The following is a 14,877-nucleotide window of genomic DNA, read 5'->3' as shown; positions in this document are numbered from 1 at the left end:
CCCCTTGCAGTGGAAGCGTGGAGTCTTAACCAGTGGACCGCCAGGGAAGTCCTGTGTGTAGGGTTTTTATTGGGGTGTCGTTATATTGGCTGGACTGATTGAATCATAAACCACATGAATAAACTCCATCTCCAGCCCCCATCTCCTCCCTGGAGGTCTGTCTGATACTGTATAGCTCAAGGCTCCAACCCTCTAATCAAATGGCTGGAGGTTCTGGCAGAGGCAGAGTTAGTATCAACTCCCATGTGGTCTGAGAGGTCCACCATGAATAACAATGACACTCCTGTCACTGGGGAAATTACAAGAGTTAGAAGCTGCCTCCCAGGAGCTCAGGACAAAGACCAGACAAGTTCTTTATTATGCAACAGTGACTCATAAGTTACGCTTCACTATTCCCATGTGTATCTTTGAATTCTGATATTTTTAATGGGAGAGAAAATGAATAGATTAATTAAGGTAAGAAAGGCAATAAATAGAGATCAGTTATCTTGAGGACACATAACCCAAGGGAGAATACAGTGGGCAGCCCAGGGCCTCACTCTCTGTAACCGTAATTGTACCTTTTAAATTTTGCTAAGGGCCAGGAGCTAGTATAATCCTTTTCAGCGCATTCTTTAGAGGTTGTTAGCTAACACCTGGGGCACATCCCATCCCCAGGTCACTGCCTGCCTGACACATTAGGCTGTACGGAACAAGCAACTTAAATGCCTATGAGGAAGAGAAAGTAAAATAAACATGTAAACTGGGCCACCAAGTCATGGAATCTGTGATGAGCTGCAGAAAGCTTGTCCAGCTGGAAGACTTTTAAATTTAAAATGGAAAAAAAGCATAGAAAGGGTAGGGGGAGAAAAAAAAAAGTGTGTGCTATTGAAACAAAACAGATTCCAGATTTGACTCTTTTCAAGGGCCTGCCACTTCCAGCCACCATTCCTGTTTTACCAGTGGAACCTGTTGATTAAATAAATGATCATCATGATAAAATAGCTACCATCAATTTAGTGCAAGTTACTGTTTTGGGTGATTTTCAGGCTGCTTTTCTAATTTAATTCTCCCTATAACCCTATAAGGTAGATATTATCTCTATTTTACTGAGGAAGAATTTGAGGCCCAGAGAGGAAATATATTTGCTCAGACTTTTTTTTTTAATACCTTTTTTTTTTTTTTAATTTATTTATTTATTTTTGGCTGTGTTGGGTCTTCGTTTCTGTGCGAGGGCTTTCTCTACTTGCGGCAAGCGGGGACCACTCTTCATCGCGGTGCATGGGCCTCTCACTATCGCGGCCTCTCTTGTTGCGGAGCACAGGCTCCAGACGCGCAGGCTCAGTAGTTGTGGCTCACGGGCCCACTTGCTCTGCGGCATGTGGGATCTTCCCCGACCAGGGCTCGAACCCGTGTCCCCTGCATTGGCAGGCAGATTCTCAACCACTGCGCCACCAGGGAAGCCCCCTTTGCTCAGACTTTTTAGGCTCTGCATCCCTTTACTCTCTTAAAAATCATTGAGGACCCCCAAGAGCTTTTGTTCACATGGATTATGTCTATTGATGGCTATTAATTTCTAGTCTTAGAAATTAAAACAAAATTTTTAAATATTTACTTGCTTGTTCTTTTAACAATAACAAACGTATTACCTGTTAATATAAATCATATCTATTTATGAACAATGACCATATTTTCCAAAAAGTGAGCAATATGAGTGGCATTGTTTGACATTTTTGCAAATCTCTTTGTCATCTGGCTCCATAAAAACAGCAGGATTCGAATACCCACTTCTACATCCCATGTGTTGCGACATCACACATCCTATAGCCCCTGGGAAACTCCACTGTAGACTCATGAGAGAATGAGCATTGAAAAAAGGCAAATAATATTAGTATTATTAAGAAGATGGTTTTGACCTCATGGACCCCTTGAAAGGGTCCTGGGGACTCCCAGAGACCAGGGACCACACTTTGAGAACCTCTGTGCTAGGCTGTCTTCCTGTCTCTTCCATTGAGTTAGCATTTGGTGAATGAGGAGTGAACTGGGCCCCATGGTGCTGTTGACTGGCCTCCTACACCAGGCCCAGCTGAGGCCCATGTGGCACATTTCAAAGAGTTTTCCATGATCCAGGCCCAGAAATTTCAGAAGGGACAAATTTGGCAAATGATATTAGAAGGTTTAATTTTAAAATGTTTTTACAACTGTATGTGAACTGTACACACGTTCCTTCGGCAGCCAGAGACAGTGGAGCTTAGCGTGTGGTTAACAAGACTGAAGTAGGAAATTTTCAGATGTTGAGTTACTAATAGTATCCAGCTAAGAGACATTTTATGAAATACCAAAATGAACAGAGTTTCATCAGTCTGGGATGCTAGCCTCAGATGCCAGATATGTGCCTTCGGCTGTAATTTACATGTTCATAAATGCTGTGAGGCATTTCCTGAAGCTCTCTTTGACTATGTAGATAGTTTAGTTAGAAATAGGAAATCAGTGCCCTAACTTGGAGAAATAGTTTCCCAAATTCCACACAACAGTACGATTAGACTTTCTTTCATACCTCCACTCCTCCCAAACAACCTGACTCAGAAGGAACACACACACACATCTCAAAACCAGAACAAGAGCCCACACCAACTTCCTTTCCCCTCCAGCAAGACTTTCATGCTCTCAAGACCTAGTCTTTGGAACTGGTTCCACTGCACTTTCAATGGTCTTTAGTTCATTGCCCTTTAAACTCAGCATTGCTTTGTTTGAGGACACATGGTGTTCTTCATGTTCTTACAAACAGAATTAACAGAAAATGCCCCCTGGCAAAGCGGCTAAGGTACAGTAGATTTTTGATGTCAGGAAACAGGGTTAGTTGATCCAAGCCGTGAGATACGTTGGGAGTGTCTGCAGAAACTCAACCCACGTGACTCCCTAGTCATTGCCCAGTGACTCTCCAATGGCTTTTGCAACTGGATCAATGACTGCTTTGTTCTCCACTGGTAACCCTCCTTTTCTTTTTCTGAAGATGTGGGAGAAGGCAATCAAGCTGAGCAAAGAGTTGGCCGAGAATTATGAGAGCAAAGTATTCGACTACGAGGGCCTGGGTGATCTCCTGGTGAGTCTGGGTCAGAAGACGTCGAGCCTCTGGCAGGGGTGCTATTCGTAGTGTTTGTGAAAATGGTTTTGTAAGTTTAAAAAAGATAATTGATGTTCTTTACAACGGAAAAGTACCCCTTGCTTAGAATAAAAATGAAGAGAAATGAGGTCTAAAAGCTGTTAGCGCCATTTGTCCAGGTTATCTTTGATAGGGGGCTCAGGATCCCCGTCTACAGCCCTCTCTCCTCTGTGCCTTTTGCTCCTCTGTGGACCCTCCGTATCCCAGGCCCAGCACCCCTTTCCCCTCTCAGTTACTCTGCCTTCCAGGAAGCCTTTCCACGTTTCAGATGTTTTCTGACATCTGTTCATCAGAATTACTTGTCCTCTGGTCCACATCCTCAGGGCCCTGCTGAATGAATAAACTGCTCATCTTTGAGCTCTGTTTTTAATCTTTATTTTCTAATTTTAAATCTTTTTTTTTTAGTTTAAAAAATTTTTTGTTCTTAGTTTGTTTTTTTGTTTTTTATTGTTTCTTATTGTTTTTTATCTTGATTCTCCAATTTTGCCTTTCTCCTGCTCCGAATATCCCTGGACTTCTCTGCTCTTACCGTCCTCCTGCCCTTGTGTATTACACCTGGCTGTTGGCACAGGTCACCTATTTCAAAACAGTAAAGCGAAACAAAAATAACCTTTTCCATGCCCAGTGGGAGGCCAACACAATATTACATTGGGTCATTTTCAGTGGAGGAGTCACAAAAGGTCAGGTCACCCACTGTCATATAATAATTGGAGGAGATAGTTGTCAAGATCGCTTTGAAAAGAATTTGCCTCTGTATGGTACCAGCTCCTGCCATAATGCAAAAAGTCAAAGATGAATTTCACAGACTAAATTGAGCTGAGGCGTGAGCAGTGTAACAAGTTACCTCTCTAAGAAAACATTGTGATAGAAACCTTCACTGAGGTAGTGTAGTAATCACCCTCACGCTAACTATTGTGGGAGGGACAGCTGTCAAAGCCCCCCAGGTCTGGCTACCTATTTTGCTTCCTTTAAGGCTGACGCTCTATGCCCTGGTTGGGAAACCTCTCCCCACAGGAAGAATTAAAGATAGGGATGGTACCAATATATACAACGGAATATTACTCAGCCATGAAAAGGAACGAAATTGGGTCATTTGTAGAGATGTGGATGGATCTAGAGACTGTCATACAGAGTGAAGTAAGTCAGAAAGAGGAAAACAAATATCGTATATTAACGCATACATGTGGAACCTAGAAAAATGGTACAGATGAACCGGTTTGCAAGGCAGAAATAGAGACACAGATGTAGAGAACAAACATATGGACACTAAGGGGCGAAAGTGGCGGGGGGGATGGTGGTGGGATGAATTGGGAGATTGGGATTGACATGTATACACTTATATGTATAAAATAGATAACCAATAAGAACCTGCTGTATAAAAATAAATAAATAAAATAAAAATTCAATTACAAAAAAAAAAAAAAGATAGGGGTGATACCAGATTTGAAAAATAGAACACACCACCACCACCTTCTGGGCACCTGTAGCTGAACCGAGGCCTTGAATCGAAACCACCTGCATGAACTGGAAAGTTCTCTCTTTCCTCATATGTCTGTGTTCCAGTGCAACCACCCACCTGAATCTCAGAAAGTGCTTCTTAACCTTTTAGGGGTCCTGAACGTACTTCAAGAAACTGGTGAAAGCTAAACCGTCCCTCCCTCCACAGGTGAATGCACACACATCTGTCTTTCTACATATAACTGCAAGGATTCCCAGACCCTCCCGGGCCCATTTGTAGATGCAGGTCCCAAACCGCCGATCCAGGGAAAGGATAATTCTTTGGCCCAAAAGATATTTTATAAAGACCTTTCATTTCTCTCTGTTACATGGGAAACAACAAAGCAAATAGTCTGAGCTTTTTTTTTTTTTTTTTTTCCAGCGGTGCCCTTGTAACCTCCCTATGGAATGTCTTGTTTTGTTTTCCAGAAAAAAAGAGCCTCATTTTATGAGAACATCATTAAGGCGATGAGGCCTCAGCCTGAATACTTTGCTGTTGGCTACTACGGACAGGGCTTTCCTTCTTTCCTGCGGGTAAGAAGCCTGAGGGTGGTCTCCCCAGCCACTAAGCCCTGCAGTCTGCAGGAGGGAAGGTCTTCATTTCTTTTCCAGATGGGTCCAGCGTGTTAGCAGCTGGAGACCACTGTTCTCACGGTGGGAGGTTAGGGAAGGAAACCACTTCCTGAGTGGCTGGTCTCTTCACCCCGGGCCACCTCTGGTATTCTGGCAGCTCTTTTGTAAAATGACTTCTCCCAGGTGGAATGAAAAAGGGAAAAACAAAACCATTCCCTCCGCTGGTCTGCTGCTGAGGGTCAGCCGGTGGTGGGGGTCGGGGGGGTGGGGGGTGGAGTGTGGATTGATGTATCTAATTGTTTATTTTATTTCCAGCTAGAGCTAGTTTGAAAACAAATATCCCCAGGACAAGACTGCAAAAGGTTCACAAAAACAAAAACAGCTTTGTTGGAATAATGAGAAGGACCATGTTTATCTTCTTTCTCAAAATTTTTTAGAATGTGATACTGATTTTACAATCGAAAAAGCAAACCCCCCCCCCCAAAAAAAGCCCTCTTATTTTCTCCCACAGAAAAGAAGCCTCTTTTAGTGCTGAGCTATGTTTAAATATATATATTATCCATCTTCCTTCCCCTAATTAAAAAAGAAAGAAAGAAAAAAGTAGAAAGGAAAATACATTCCTTACAGCGCATAGTAAGGAAGTAGTTTATTCATTCATTCAGTAACTGTTTGCTTAGGGCCTACTGTGTGCCAGGCATTAGAGATACAGTGCTGATTATAATCAGCTGTGGTCCTTGCTCTCATGGATTTTACAACCTAATGGGTGAGATGTGAATTAAATAATCGCACAAACAAATATAAAATCGAAACTGACCAAGACAGGAATTCTGTGCTAGATGAGTTGGTTAAGCAAGGAGTATTCACCCAAGTAAAATAAAAACCTGTGTTCACGTAAAAATTGTACATGATTGTTTATAGCACTGTTACTTATAATCACTAAAGATTGGATACAGCTCACATCTCCCTCAGCTGGTGAAGGGATCAGCATAGTGTGGGACAGCCGCGCAGTGGAAAACTACTCAGGAAAAAAAGGAATAAACTCCTGATACACATACCCACAGGCATGAATCTCAGATGTATTGTGCTGAGTAAAAGCAGTTAGACCTTAAAGGCTACATACTCTGTGATTTGATTGATATGACATTCTGGCCAAGCCAACACTTACCATAGGGACGGAGAGCAGGTCAGTGGTTATTGGATCTGGTCATTGGAGCTGGTGGGGCGAAGGTTGGGCTACAGAGAGACATGGGGAGATTTTAAGTGGTGATGAAACTGTGCTATATCTTAATTGTGGCCATGGTTATGTTTGTCAAAACTCGCAGAATTTTACACTAAAAGGGGTAGATTTTTACTATGTGTCAATTATACTTGAATTTTTTAAGAATCGGGAAAGACTTCCCAGGGAACTTCTGCTTCAGCTGGGATTTGAAAGGGGAACTGGGGGAGTCAAGAAGGTTAAGGGGATAGGAAAAGGCGTTCCAGGCAGAGGAAACAGCAGGCAAGGGCATGGCAGGTGCTGGGAGTGAAAGACAGGTGCTGTGGGAAGAGAGGGAGCTGGGGTGAGCAGGGAAGATGAGGCAGGAAGTGTGGGAGGAACGTGCAGGGCTTTGGGGTCACGTAGCGTGTTTTGTTGGCATCCAGAGAACAGTGGGAGCCATTGTAGATTTTTCTGTGTTGGCAAGGTCATCTGGCTTTGGTATGGAGAATGGATGGGACGTGCGTGTAGATAAGCCCCTAAAGACCATGGCAGATGTTCAGGGAAGAGATGACAGGTTGGCCTAGGGAGGTGGCTTTGGAGAGGAAGGGAAAGATTAGTGTGATGGAGACGAAGTAACAGTATTTGATGATTGACGGGATATGGCAATGAGCAAGAGAGAGGTGGTAAGAATGATTCCTAGCTCTCTGGTCTGCGTAACTGGTGGGGCACTGGAGCCATCCACTAAGATGGCAGCACTGGGAAAGGACAGAATCATGGAGGAGAGGACGAATCCACTCACTGAATAAATATTTATTGAGCTCGTATCAATATCTTATCATGAACGATAGCAAATTTAAGACCAGAACCTACTGCAGACCCATATTTATGGACCTTGCTGTAATATAGGCCTGGGGGCAGAGTCTAAAACAAATCCAAATCCCTGAAATTGTAGAGCTTCTGTTCTGGCTTGGGGAGACAAATAAATAAATACTAAGATAAATAAGTAAAATATAGAGTGTGTCAGATGGCCTAGAACAACACCTCATACAGGGTAGACACTAAGCAAGTATCGTAGAGAAAAATGTGTCAGGGGAGGTGAATGGAGAGGCAGATGGTGAGGATGGAGTTGCAATTTGAAACAGAGTGAATAGGAAAGACTTCGGTAAGAAAATGACACCTGAGCAAAACCCTGAAAGACGTGAGGGAATAAGCCAGGCAGCTCTCAAGAGGGGGCCAGACAGTGAGAACAGCACGTTCAAAAGCCATGAGGCTGGAGATGCATGAACAAAAGGGCAGGTAGAGAACGGGCTCAGAGAGCTATGGGTACCAGATTGCAGAGGGCCTTTGGGATCTTTATAGGTTGTTTGATTTTAGACATACTCAATGTGAGGTAGATTTGGAACATCCAAAAAATGTGAGTCAACAATTTGCTCTATGGGTCTGGAACACAAAGGAAAGCTCTAGGCCGGAGATAAAAGTTGGGTTATTTACGTGTCGTTAACACTGGTTGTAGATAAGGTGGCCAAGGGAGACTGGAGTAATAAGAGTAGAAGGTCTGCAGTAGGTTCTGGTCTTAAATTTGCTATCGTTCATGATAAGATATTGATAGCTACCACACTTGTTACATATGATTATTGTGTCACATGGAATAACGGTTATGAACTGGAAGACAGCAGTGGTTCAGTGAAAACAAGAAGTCTAGACTTTCAAGTTGAAAAATTGGGGTCTAAATCATCTGCTGAGTGACTGTGATTTTGGCCAAATCACATGACCACCAAGTCTTGGTTTTCTGACCTTGAAGTTAGGGAAATAAGGCCCACATTGCAGGGCTGGTTTGAGAATGAAATGAATAGCAGATGGGAGTGCTTTGTAAACTGTACAGGAGTTTGTAGATGTTACGTGTTGTCAGCGTGTACTGAAAAGTAGAGAATCCACGTGAATTATGTAACCTAAATGCCCTTGCATGTTGCGGACTATTTCCCCAAACTCAGAAAGTATAAAACTATATCCTCTCCCCTGACCCCAAGCAGGCCTCCGTCTCTTCTGTTTTTGTCAGCGGCAGCCCTGTTCTTCCTGCTCCAAGGCCGTTACCTCCGAATCCTCACCGACTCTCCCATCCCTTTGCTCTTTACCAAACACCAAAGACTCAAACACCAGTCCCTGTAGCTCCTCCTTCCCCCACAGGGTTTTGCCAAGGATCCCTACCGTTGGATAGATTAGGTTGACAACACTTCCTCCTTCATCACATTGCTCCCTCCTTCTAGAACCTCCAGTGAATTTCCAGGCCTTTGGACCATTGACCTGCCTTTCCAGGCCTTTCAGGTTCCGGCTCGTCCAAGCATGTTTCTTCTACCTGCACTCCGTACTTTCTGCCTTGGGCCTTATCCTTCTTTTCACTTCCGTGCCTGGCTGTCCTCTCTTCTCCTTTCCTCCCCTGACCCTGTCCATCCATCTACATCCCATCAAGTCTCGTGTCCTCCTGGAAACCCTTTCCTTCAGGTTGAGCTGCTTTGTACTGACCTTCTGCTTGTCTGGTTCCTTCCACACTTATGGTCCACATCATACACTTAGTGTTTTCTTGTACTCCGATCCCTTAACCTGCCACAGTTTTGCCTGAATGATGAAACTGCAGAATGCATGCGTCAGCCACATAAATCTTTCCCAGCTTGGAAACATTTTATCACCAGTTCCAAAAGATCTGGCAATTTTCACTGCCCTCCGTGTTGAGCGCAGAAGGTATATTGCCTTCAATGTACTTAAATTATCTAAATTATCCTACTTACTTATTTGTTTACTTGTTTTCTATTTCTCTCCACCAGAGTAGGGTTACCATTCTGTCCCTAGCGTCTGGCGTATCTCATTCGCTCGATACATATTGGTTGTGTGAATGGACAAGTGATTTTTAAAAACATTTTACAGGACAATATGGGCCCAGATTTTAGTTAAAAATGGATCACGTGTGGGCTTTAAATACTAAGTACTCATCTGAGTGACCATCAGAGGAGCAAGAACCTTCAAAACATGGTGACATTTGAACTTGCAATAGCTGTGAATTTCTTCCATGCCTGGGGCCTAGAAAATTTCTTTTCAAAACATCCAATTTTATTAGTTTTATTAAAGAGAAAAAAGCTGCAGTTTGGAATGGAGAGAATAATATTGAGGGCAGTTATTTTCTACGAGACTTTCAGTGTGGCCATCCACGGTGATCTCCAGGATTGGCTTGGGACGGCTGTAGATTAATCCTGTTCTCTGTTCCTGTCTCACCTGTTGTGTTGATTCGCTTCGTACTTTCGAGTTCTCTAGGCAGTGCCACTCAAAGCGCTGGTTCCCTAACGGTTACTGGATCATGATGAGAAAGGAGCTTGCACCTCAAAGTAAATGAATGTACTTCCTTCCTTCATTGAGAATTTCTTGCCATGAAAAGTATCAGCTAAACTAAACAGCATGCCCGGTAACATCCTGGATTTCCATTAGGGTGCAAACTCCTTATCTCCTTGTGGATTAGTGTAGGCTGTTTGCACACCAGTTGTCATCCTTGGGCCATACTCTGAGAAACGCTGCGTGAAGCATTTTCATGCCTGTGACTTAACTCCCCAAATAAACTGTGAGTTCTTTCGGATATGATGGTTACTGTGGGGCACATAGCAGGTGCTCAATGAGGACATGGTCAGGTATTGCACTTGGTCTGGGGAGGACAGCGGCTTCCTCGGGACCAGGCTCTCCAGTTGCCCCTTCACTCTTCATATTTAATTCTTTCCCTTGTTCTCCTGACCTGCAGAACAAGATCTTCATCTACCGGGGGAAGGAGTACGAGAGGCGAGAAGACTTCAGCCTGCGGCTGCTGACCCAGTTTCCCAACGCTGAGAAGATGACCAGCACCACGCCCCCAGGAGAGGACATCAAGTCCTCTCCCAAGCAGCGTATCCTCGTCCTGGGGTCACGGCTCAGGGGCTCTTGAACCTGCGGCAGCCCCAGCCCAGCCAGAGAAGCTGAGGGTTCCATCCCATCCCTGTGTGCCAATAGGTCCTGGCCTCAGACTCATTTAACCATCCTGACTCAGTGTCCCATTCTGTGTAAAAGCTTCGGGAACCTAATGTCCTTAGCTCAGGGCTATGACGTAACTAAAGGAGAGAGATGAGAAGCAAATGTTGAATATGAAGGGATGTGTGTTATAGCCACAAGCGGAGCCTGAGACGAATAGACTTCCTGTTCTGAATTCTGGATCCTGGATAAAGATGTGTAGCTCCTTTTTGGTAACATATAATGTCATCGAAAAACCAATCGCATGCTTTTTAAAAAATAAAGATGTTATAAAAGTAAGCAGTATTCTAAAAGAGGTTGGTAAGACAGAGCTGGTGTGGCATGGTAGATAAATAAGAAAAAGTGCTCCGGAGCACATTGCCTGGGTTCGAGTCCCAGTGCTGTCACTTACTGTGTCACTTTGGGCAACTTAATTTCTCTGTGCCTCAGTTTTCTCACCTGTAAAGTGGGGATGAAGATCATTCTTCCCCTTGGAGTTCTTGCAAAGATTGAGTACCTGTAAAATACTAGGAACAGTGCCTGGTAAATACATAATAAAAGTTCAATATGTATTAATTATTATAGGATGGTCAGTAGCTATAGAAAGATACACAGCAATGATAGATCAGTAGGCAGACCTGCCTTTCAGAGGAGAGTGTTGTGGCCTCTTAACACGGTGGATGCTTGGAAAAGAAAGGTTTCCTGGGGAAAATTGTTTCAGTTGTAGGGGTTCAGAAAATGCTTGTGGGGCCTCCTTGGGATGGGAATGAAAAGAGGTCTTCATGAATTGGATGTAGAAACAGGAGTCCTGGAGCTTGGCCCAGAGTCATGTCTGCATAGCCATTTTACCTTGGCAAGTTGCTTAATTTCTCCAGGCCTTGGTTTTCTCATCTATAAAGTGTGAGGGGAGCTCTGTTTCTCCCAAATATTTAATAGCATTTCTGTGAAGATCAAATTAAAAAGATCATTTATGTGAAAATGTTTTGTAAGCTATAATAGCATAAGGCATAGCCCAGTGGTTCTCAGATTTTATTATACTTAAGAATCACCATGGAGTGATTCTAATTCAGCAGCTGTGAATTCTAATTCTGCATTTTGAGTAAATCTCCAGGTGATTCTGGTGCCAGTGGATGGCACTCTTCATGTTGAGAAATACTGGGAGTGAATGTTAGGTCTAGACCCAGTGCCTTAAATTCTGGTTTCAATGATATAGATTTGGAAGCATTGTTGGTAAAGGCAAAAAAAAGTCATGCCTAAGATCATATCATTAAGTTAGAGAGGGAGACCTTACCCCTGAGCTGGGTTTGATGTCTGACTTCAGTTGTGTGATCTGGGCTTTCTCAGACCCTCAGATTCTTCATCTGTAAAGGGGATTAATAACACCCACCTGGAAATTGTTGTGTTTATTGGAGATAACATATTCAAAGCACCTATTACAGTGCCTGGCTCTGGTACTTGATAAACAAATGCTATCCAAAGATAACAAGAAATTCCTATTGCCCGTGCTCTGGAATCTGGCTAATTCAGAGGGATGCTTGTCCAAAAGAAATGATTTAAGACAATTTCTAGTCACCTGTTTTCTTGAAATTTCATTAATGTCTGTTTCCCTAAGACAAGGTTGTTTGCCATGTGTCTGACCAAAAAATGTCCCAAGATTATGACTTAATAAGGCATTCTGGTAATATCTGAGGGAACCCCGTTTTCAATGCAGTCCTGGCATTTGGTTCAAAGGAATGATCGGTGTGGGTACCATTTCCATCGGTAAAGCAGGAGGAACAGGTGGTCCTTTTTGCTGTGACAGCTTAGTGGCCCAGCCCTTTTCCTTCCTTAACGAGCTCCTCAGACATGCAGTGTTTCACCGTAAAGCCAGTGATGAGCCTGCCGCCCAGCTACAAAGATAAACCAGTTCCAGAGCAGATCTTAAAGTAAGTGGGTTTTTTTGTTTGTTTTTTAAACCATGTGTCTCACACACTTCCTTATATAGAAGTCTATCAAAATTCATTACAGTTTGGAAGAGCTCCTGTTGTCTTCGTCCATTTGGTCTGCTGTAACAGAAGATCATAGACTGGGTGGCTTATAAACAACAGAAATTTATTTCTCACATTTTTGGAGGCTGGGAAGTCCAAGATCAAGACACTGGCAGATTCAGTGTCTGGTGAGGGCCTTCTTCCTGGTTCATAGATGGTCATCTTCTCACTGTGTCCTCACATGGTGGGAGGGGTGAGGGAGTCCTATGGGGTCTCTTTTTTAATAAGGGCACTAACCATGTTCATGAGGGCTCCACCATCATGAGCTAATCACCACCCAAAAAGCCCACCTCCTAACACCATCACGTTGGGCATTAGGATTTCAATATATGAATTTGGGAGGACAAATATTCAGACCATAACAACTGTCCCTTCCATTTCCAGTATAAGATGAGAGCTTGGTAACTCAAGGGATTTGGAGATTTCTTTTTTTTTAAGCAGAGGGAAGGAAATTGAGAATTTCACTCTTAGGTTTCAGATCCCCTAGTTCTTTTTTCCACTCAGAAGGATTCACTGGCCAGTAGCGACTGACCTCACCTTGCCTTCAATCAGTGAGTTCCCCTATGATTGAATTCCTTCTCCTGAGAAGCTAAAATGCTAGTAGGATTGATAGAACTGTTAGAAAACTATACAAATGAGATGACAAACATGGACATAAATCCATATGCCTTTCAAAATTGTGAGCTGTGAGATAGATTCATCAATAATAAAACTAAGATGTGCAATAAAATCAAATTCTGGGGACTTCCCTGCCAGTCCAGTGGTTAAAACTTCATGTTCCCACTGCAGGGGGCCACAGGTTCAATCCCTGGTTGGGGAACTAAGATCCTGCATGCCACGTGACATGGCCAAAAAAGTTAAAAAAAAAAACTAATTCTGCATCATCTCCAGCCTTCATTGTGGAGACTATACTATGTCAGTTTTGAGGTAGTTTAGTGGATAAGACTCAGTCCGTGTAAGATGTGTCTCAGGTTTTGTTGGAGCAGTGCTTGTTGTAAGAAAGAAATGAAAGCAGCATATGGCTGTGTCTTTCCCAGCTACTACAGAGCCAATGAAGTACAGCAGTTCAGCTATTCTCGGCCGTTCCGGAAAGGAGAAAAGGATCCCGACAATGAGTTTGCTGTGAGTCCACCACGTTGATCCTCTAAAACAAGATGAAATTGACATCCAAAATGGAGGCCTTCCATTCAACCAGCATCTCCAGCAGAAATGATGGCAGCCCTGGAGATAGAGTTTCCGTGTGCTTATTACCTAGTCAGCAGACTGTTGTCTCAGTGGAAAACTCTAGACTAGTGATCCAGGAACTGGGCTCCACTCCTGGGCCTGCCACCACCATGACCTTGATTTGAGCATGTCACACCTCTCTGGACCTCAAATTTCCCATCAAAAAGGGCGAGGGAGCCCCAATAGATAATTCCTTTCTGCTTTAAGCACTTAGAATCCTTAATGTTTGGGAGAAAGTGTGGCCCATTCACTAAGGAGGCACTGAAAATAAAATCTCTAGATAACCAACAAGGACCTACTGTACAGCACAGGGAACTCTGCTCAATATTCTGTAATAACCTAAATGGGAAAAGAATTTGGAAAAGAATAGATAGATGTATATGTATAACTGAATCACTTTGCTGTACACCTGAAACTAACAATCAACTACTCTCTGATATGAAATAATTTTAATTTTAATTTATTTAAAAAAAACTTAAAAAAGAGAATCTCATAAACCTGGGAGTTTTGCTGTTTTGCCTGGGAACTGACCAACATTTCCTACTTTCCTTCCTTCCACCAGACCATGTGGATTGAAAGGACCACGTATACGACTGCCTATACCTTCCCTGGGATTCTCAAGTGGTTTGAAGTCAAACAGATTTCAACAGTAAGTCATTTGGAAGTGGAACTCAGAAAAATCTTTCTGTCTCCAAACAGAATGAGAGCCTTTGTTAAATCCCCCCTCCAGTTCTCACTAGCTCCTCTGGCCCACTTTATTTTCCAAAAGAGAAATAAAAGACATGCTTGTAGAATAGAACTCCTTTGTAAAACTGATGTTACAACACCAACCCTAAAGATTACTCCCAGTGAATGGCTCTTTTATGACCAAATGGGTGTTGTCTCCTCAAGGATCCTGCCACTGCCCAAAAACATTTTTGGAATTCCTCCTTTGAGTTTCCTATCAATCACATTCTTCTCTCCAAGAACATTTCCTCTTATTTTCAGCTAGTCACATCACCATTCATCCTAGACTCTTCCATCTTCATCACTCCCCAAAGCTGTTTGTTTTACCTCCTTAATACTTATTAAATCTGTTTTAGTTTTTTTCCCCCAGCCCTCCTACTGAGGTACCCTGTTTCTAGTCCCTCATTCATCTCTGGTTGATGCCATTGAAAAAGCCTCCTGATTGGTCTCCCTGCGTTGGCTTCTTAGGT

General features: G+C 43.1%; 1 protein-coding gene across 3 annotated transcripts in view; it reads left to right on the top strand.

Annotated features, from left to right (window-relative positions):
• The window catches only part of DOCK5 (dedicator of cytokinesis 5), a 217,608-nt gene that overhangs the window by 179,234 nt on the left and 23,497 nt on the right, over nt 1–14,877 (top strand). For all 3 annotated transcript variants that reach the window (XM_059926858.1, XM_059926860.1, XM_059926857.1), the window contains 6 exons: nt 2,993–3,082; nt 5,069–5,173; nt 10,189–10,330; nt 12,274–12,355; nt 13,495–13,579; nt 14,244–14,330. In XM_059926858.1, the coding sequence (XP_059782841.1) occupies nt 2,993–3,082; nt 5,069–5,173; nt 10,189–10,330; nt 12,274–12,355; nt 13,495–13,579; nt 14,244–14,330 (591 nt within the window). The remainder of the gene's footprint in view (nt 1–2,992; nt 3,083–5,068; nt 5,174–10,188; nt 10,331–12,273; nt 12,356–13,494; nt 13,580–14,243; nt 14,331–14,877) is intronic.

Source organism: Balaenoptera ricei, chromosome 6 (assembly GCF_028023285.1).
Source record: "Balaenoptera ricei isolate mBalRic1 chromosome 6, mBalRic1.hap2, whole genome shotgun sequence".
NCBI lineage: Eukaryota > Metazoa > Chordata > Mammalia > Artiodactyla > Balaenopteridae > Balaenoptera > Balaenoptera ricei.
Note: the sequence above shows the minus strand (reverse complement) of the source record. Positions and strands in the feature narration are given on the sequence as shown.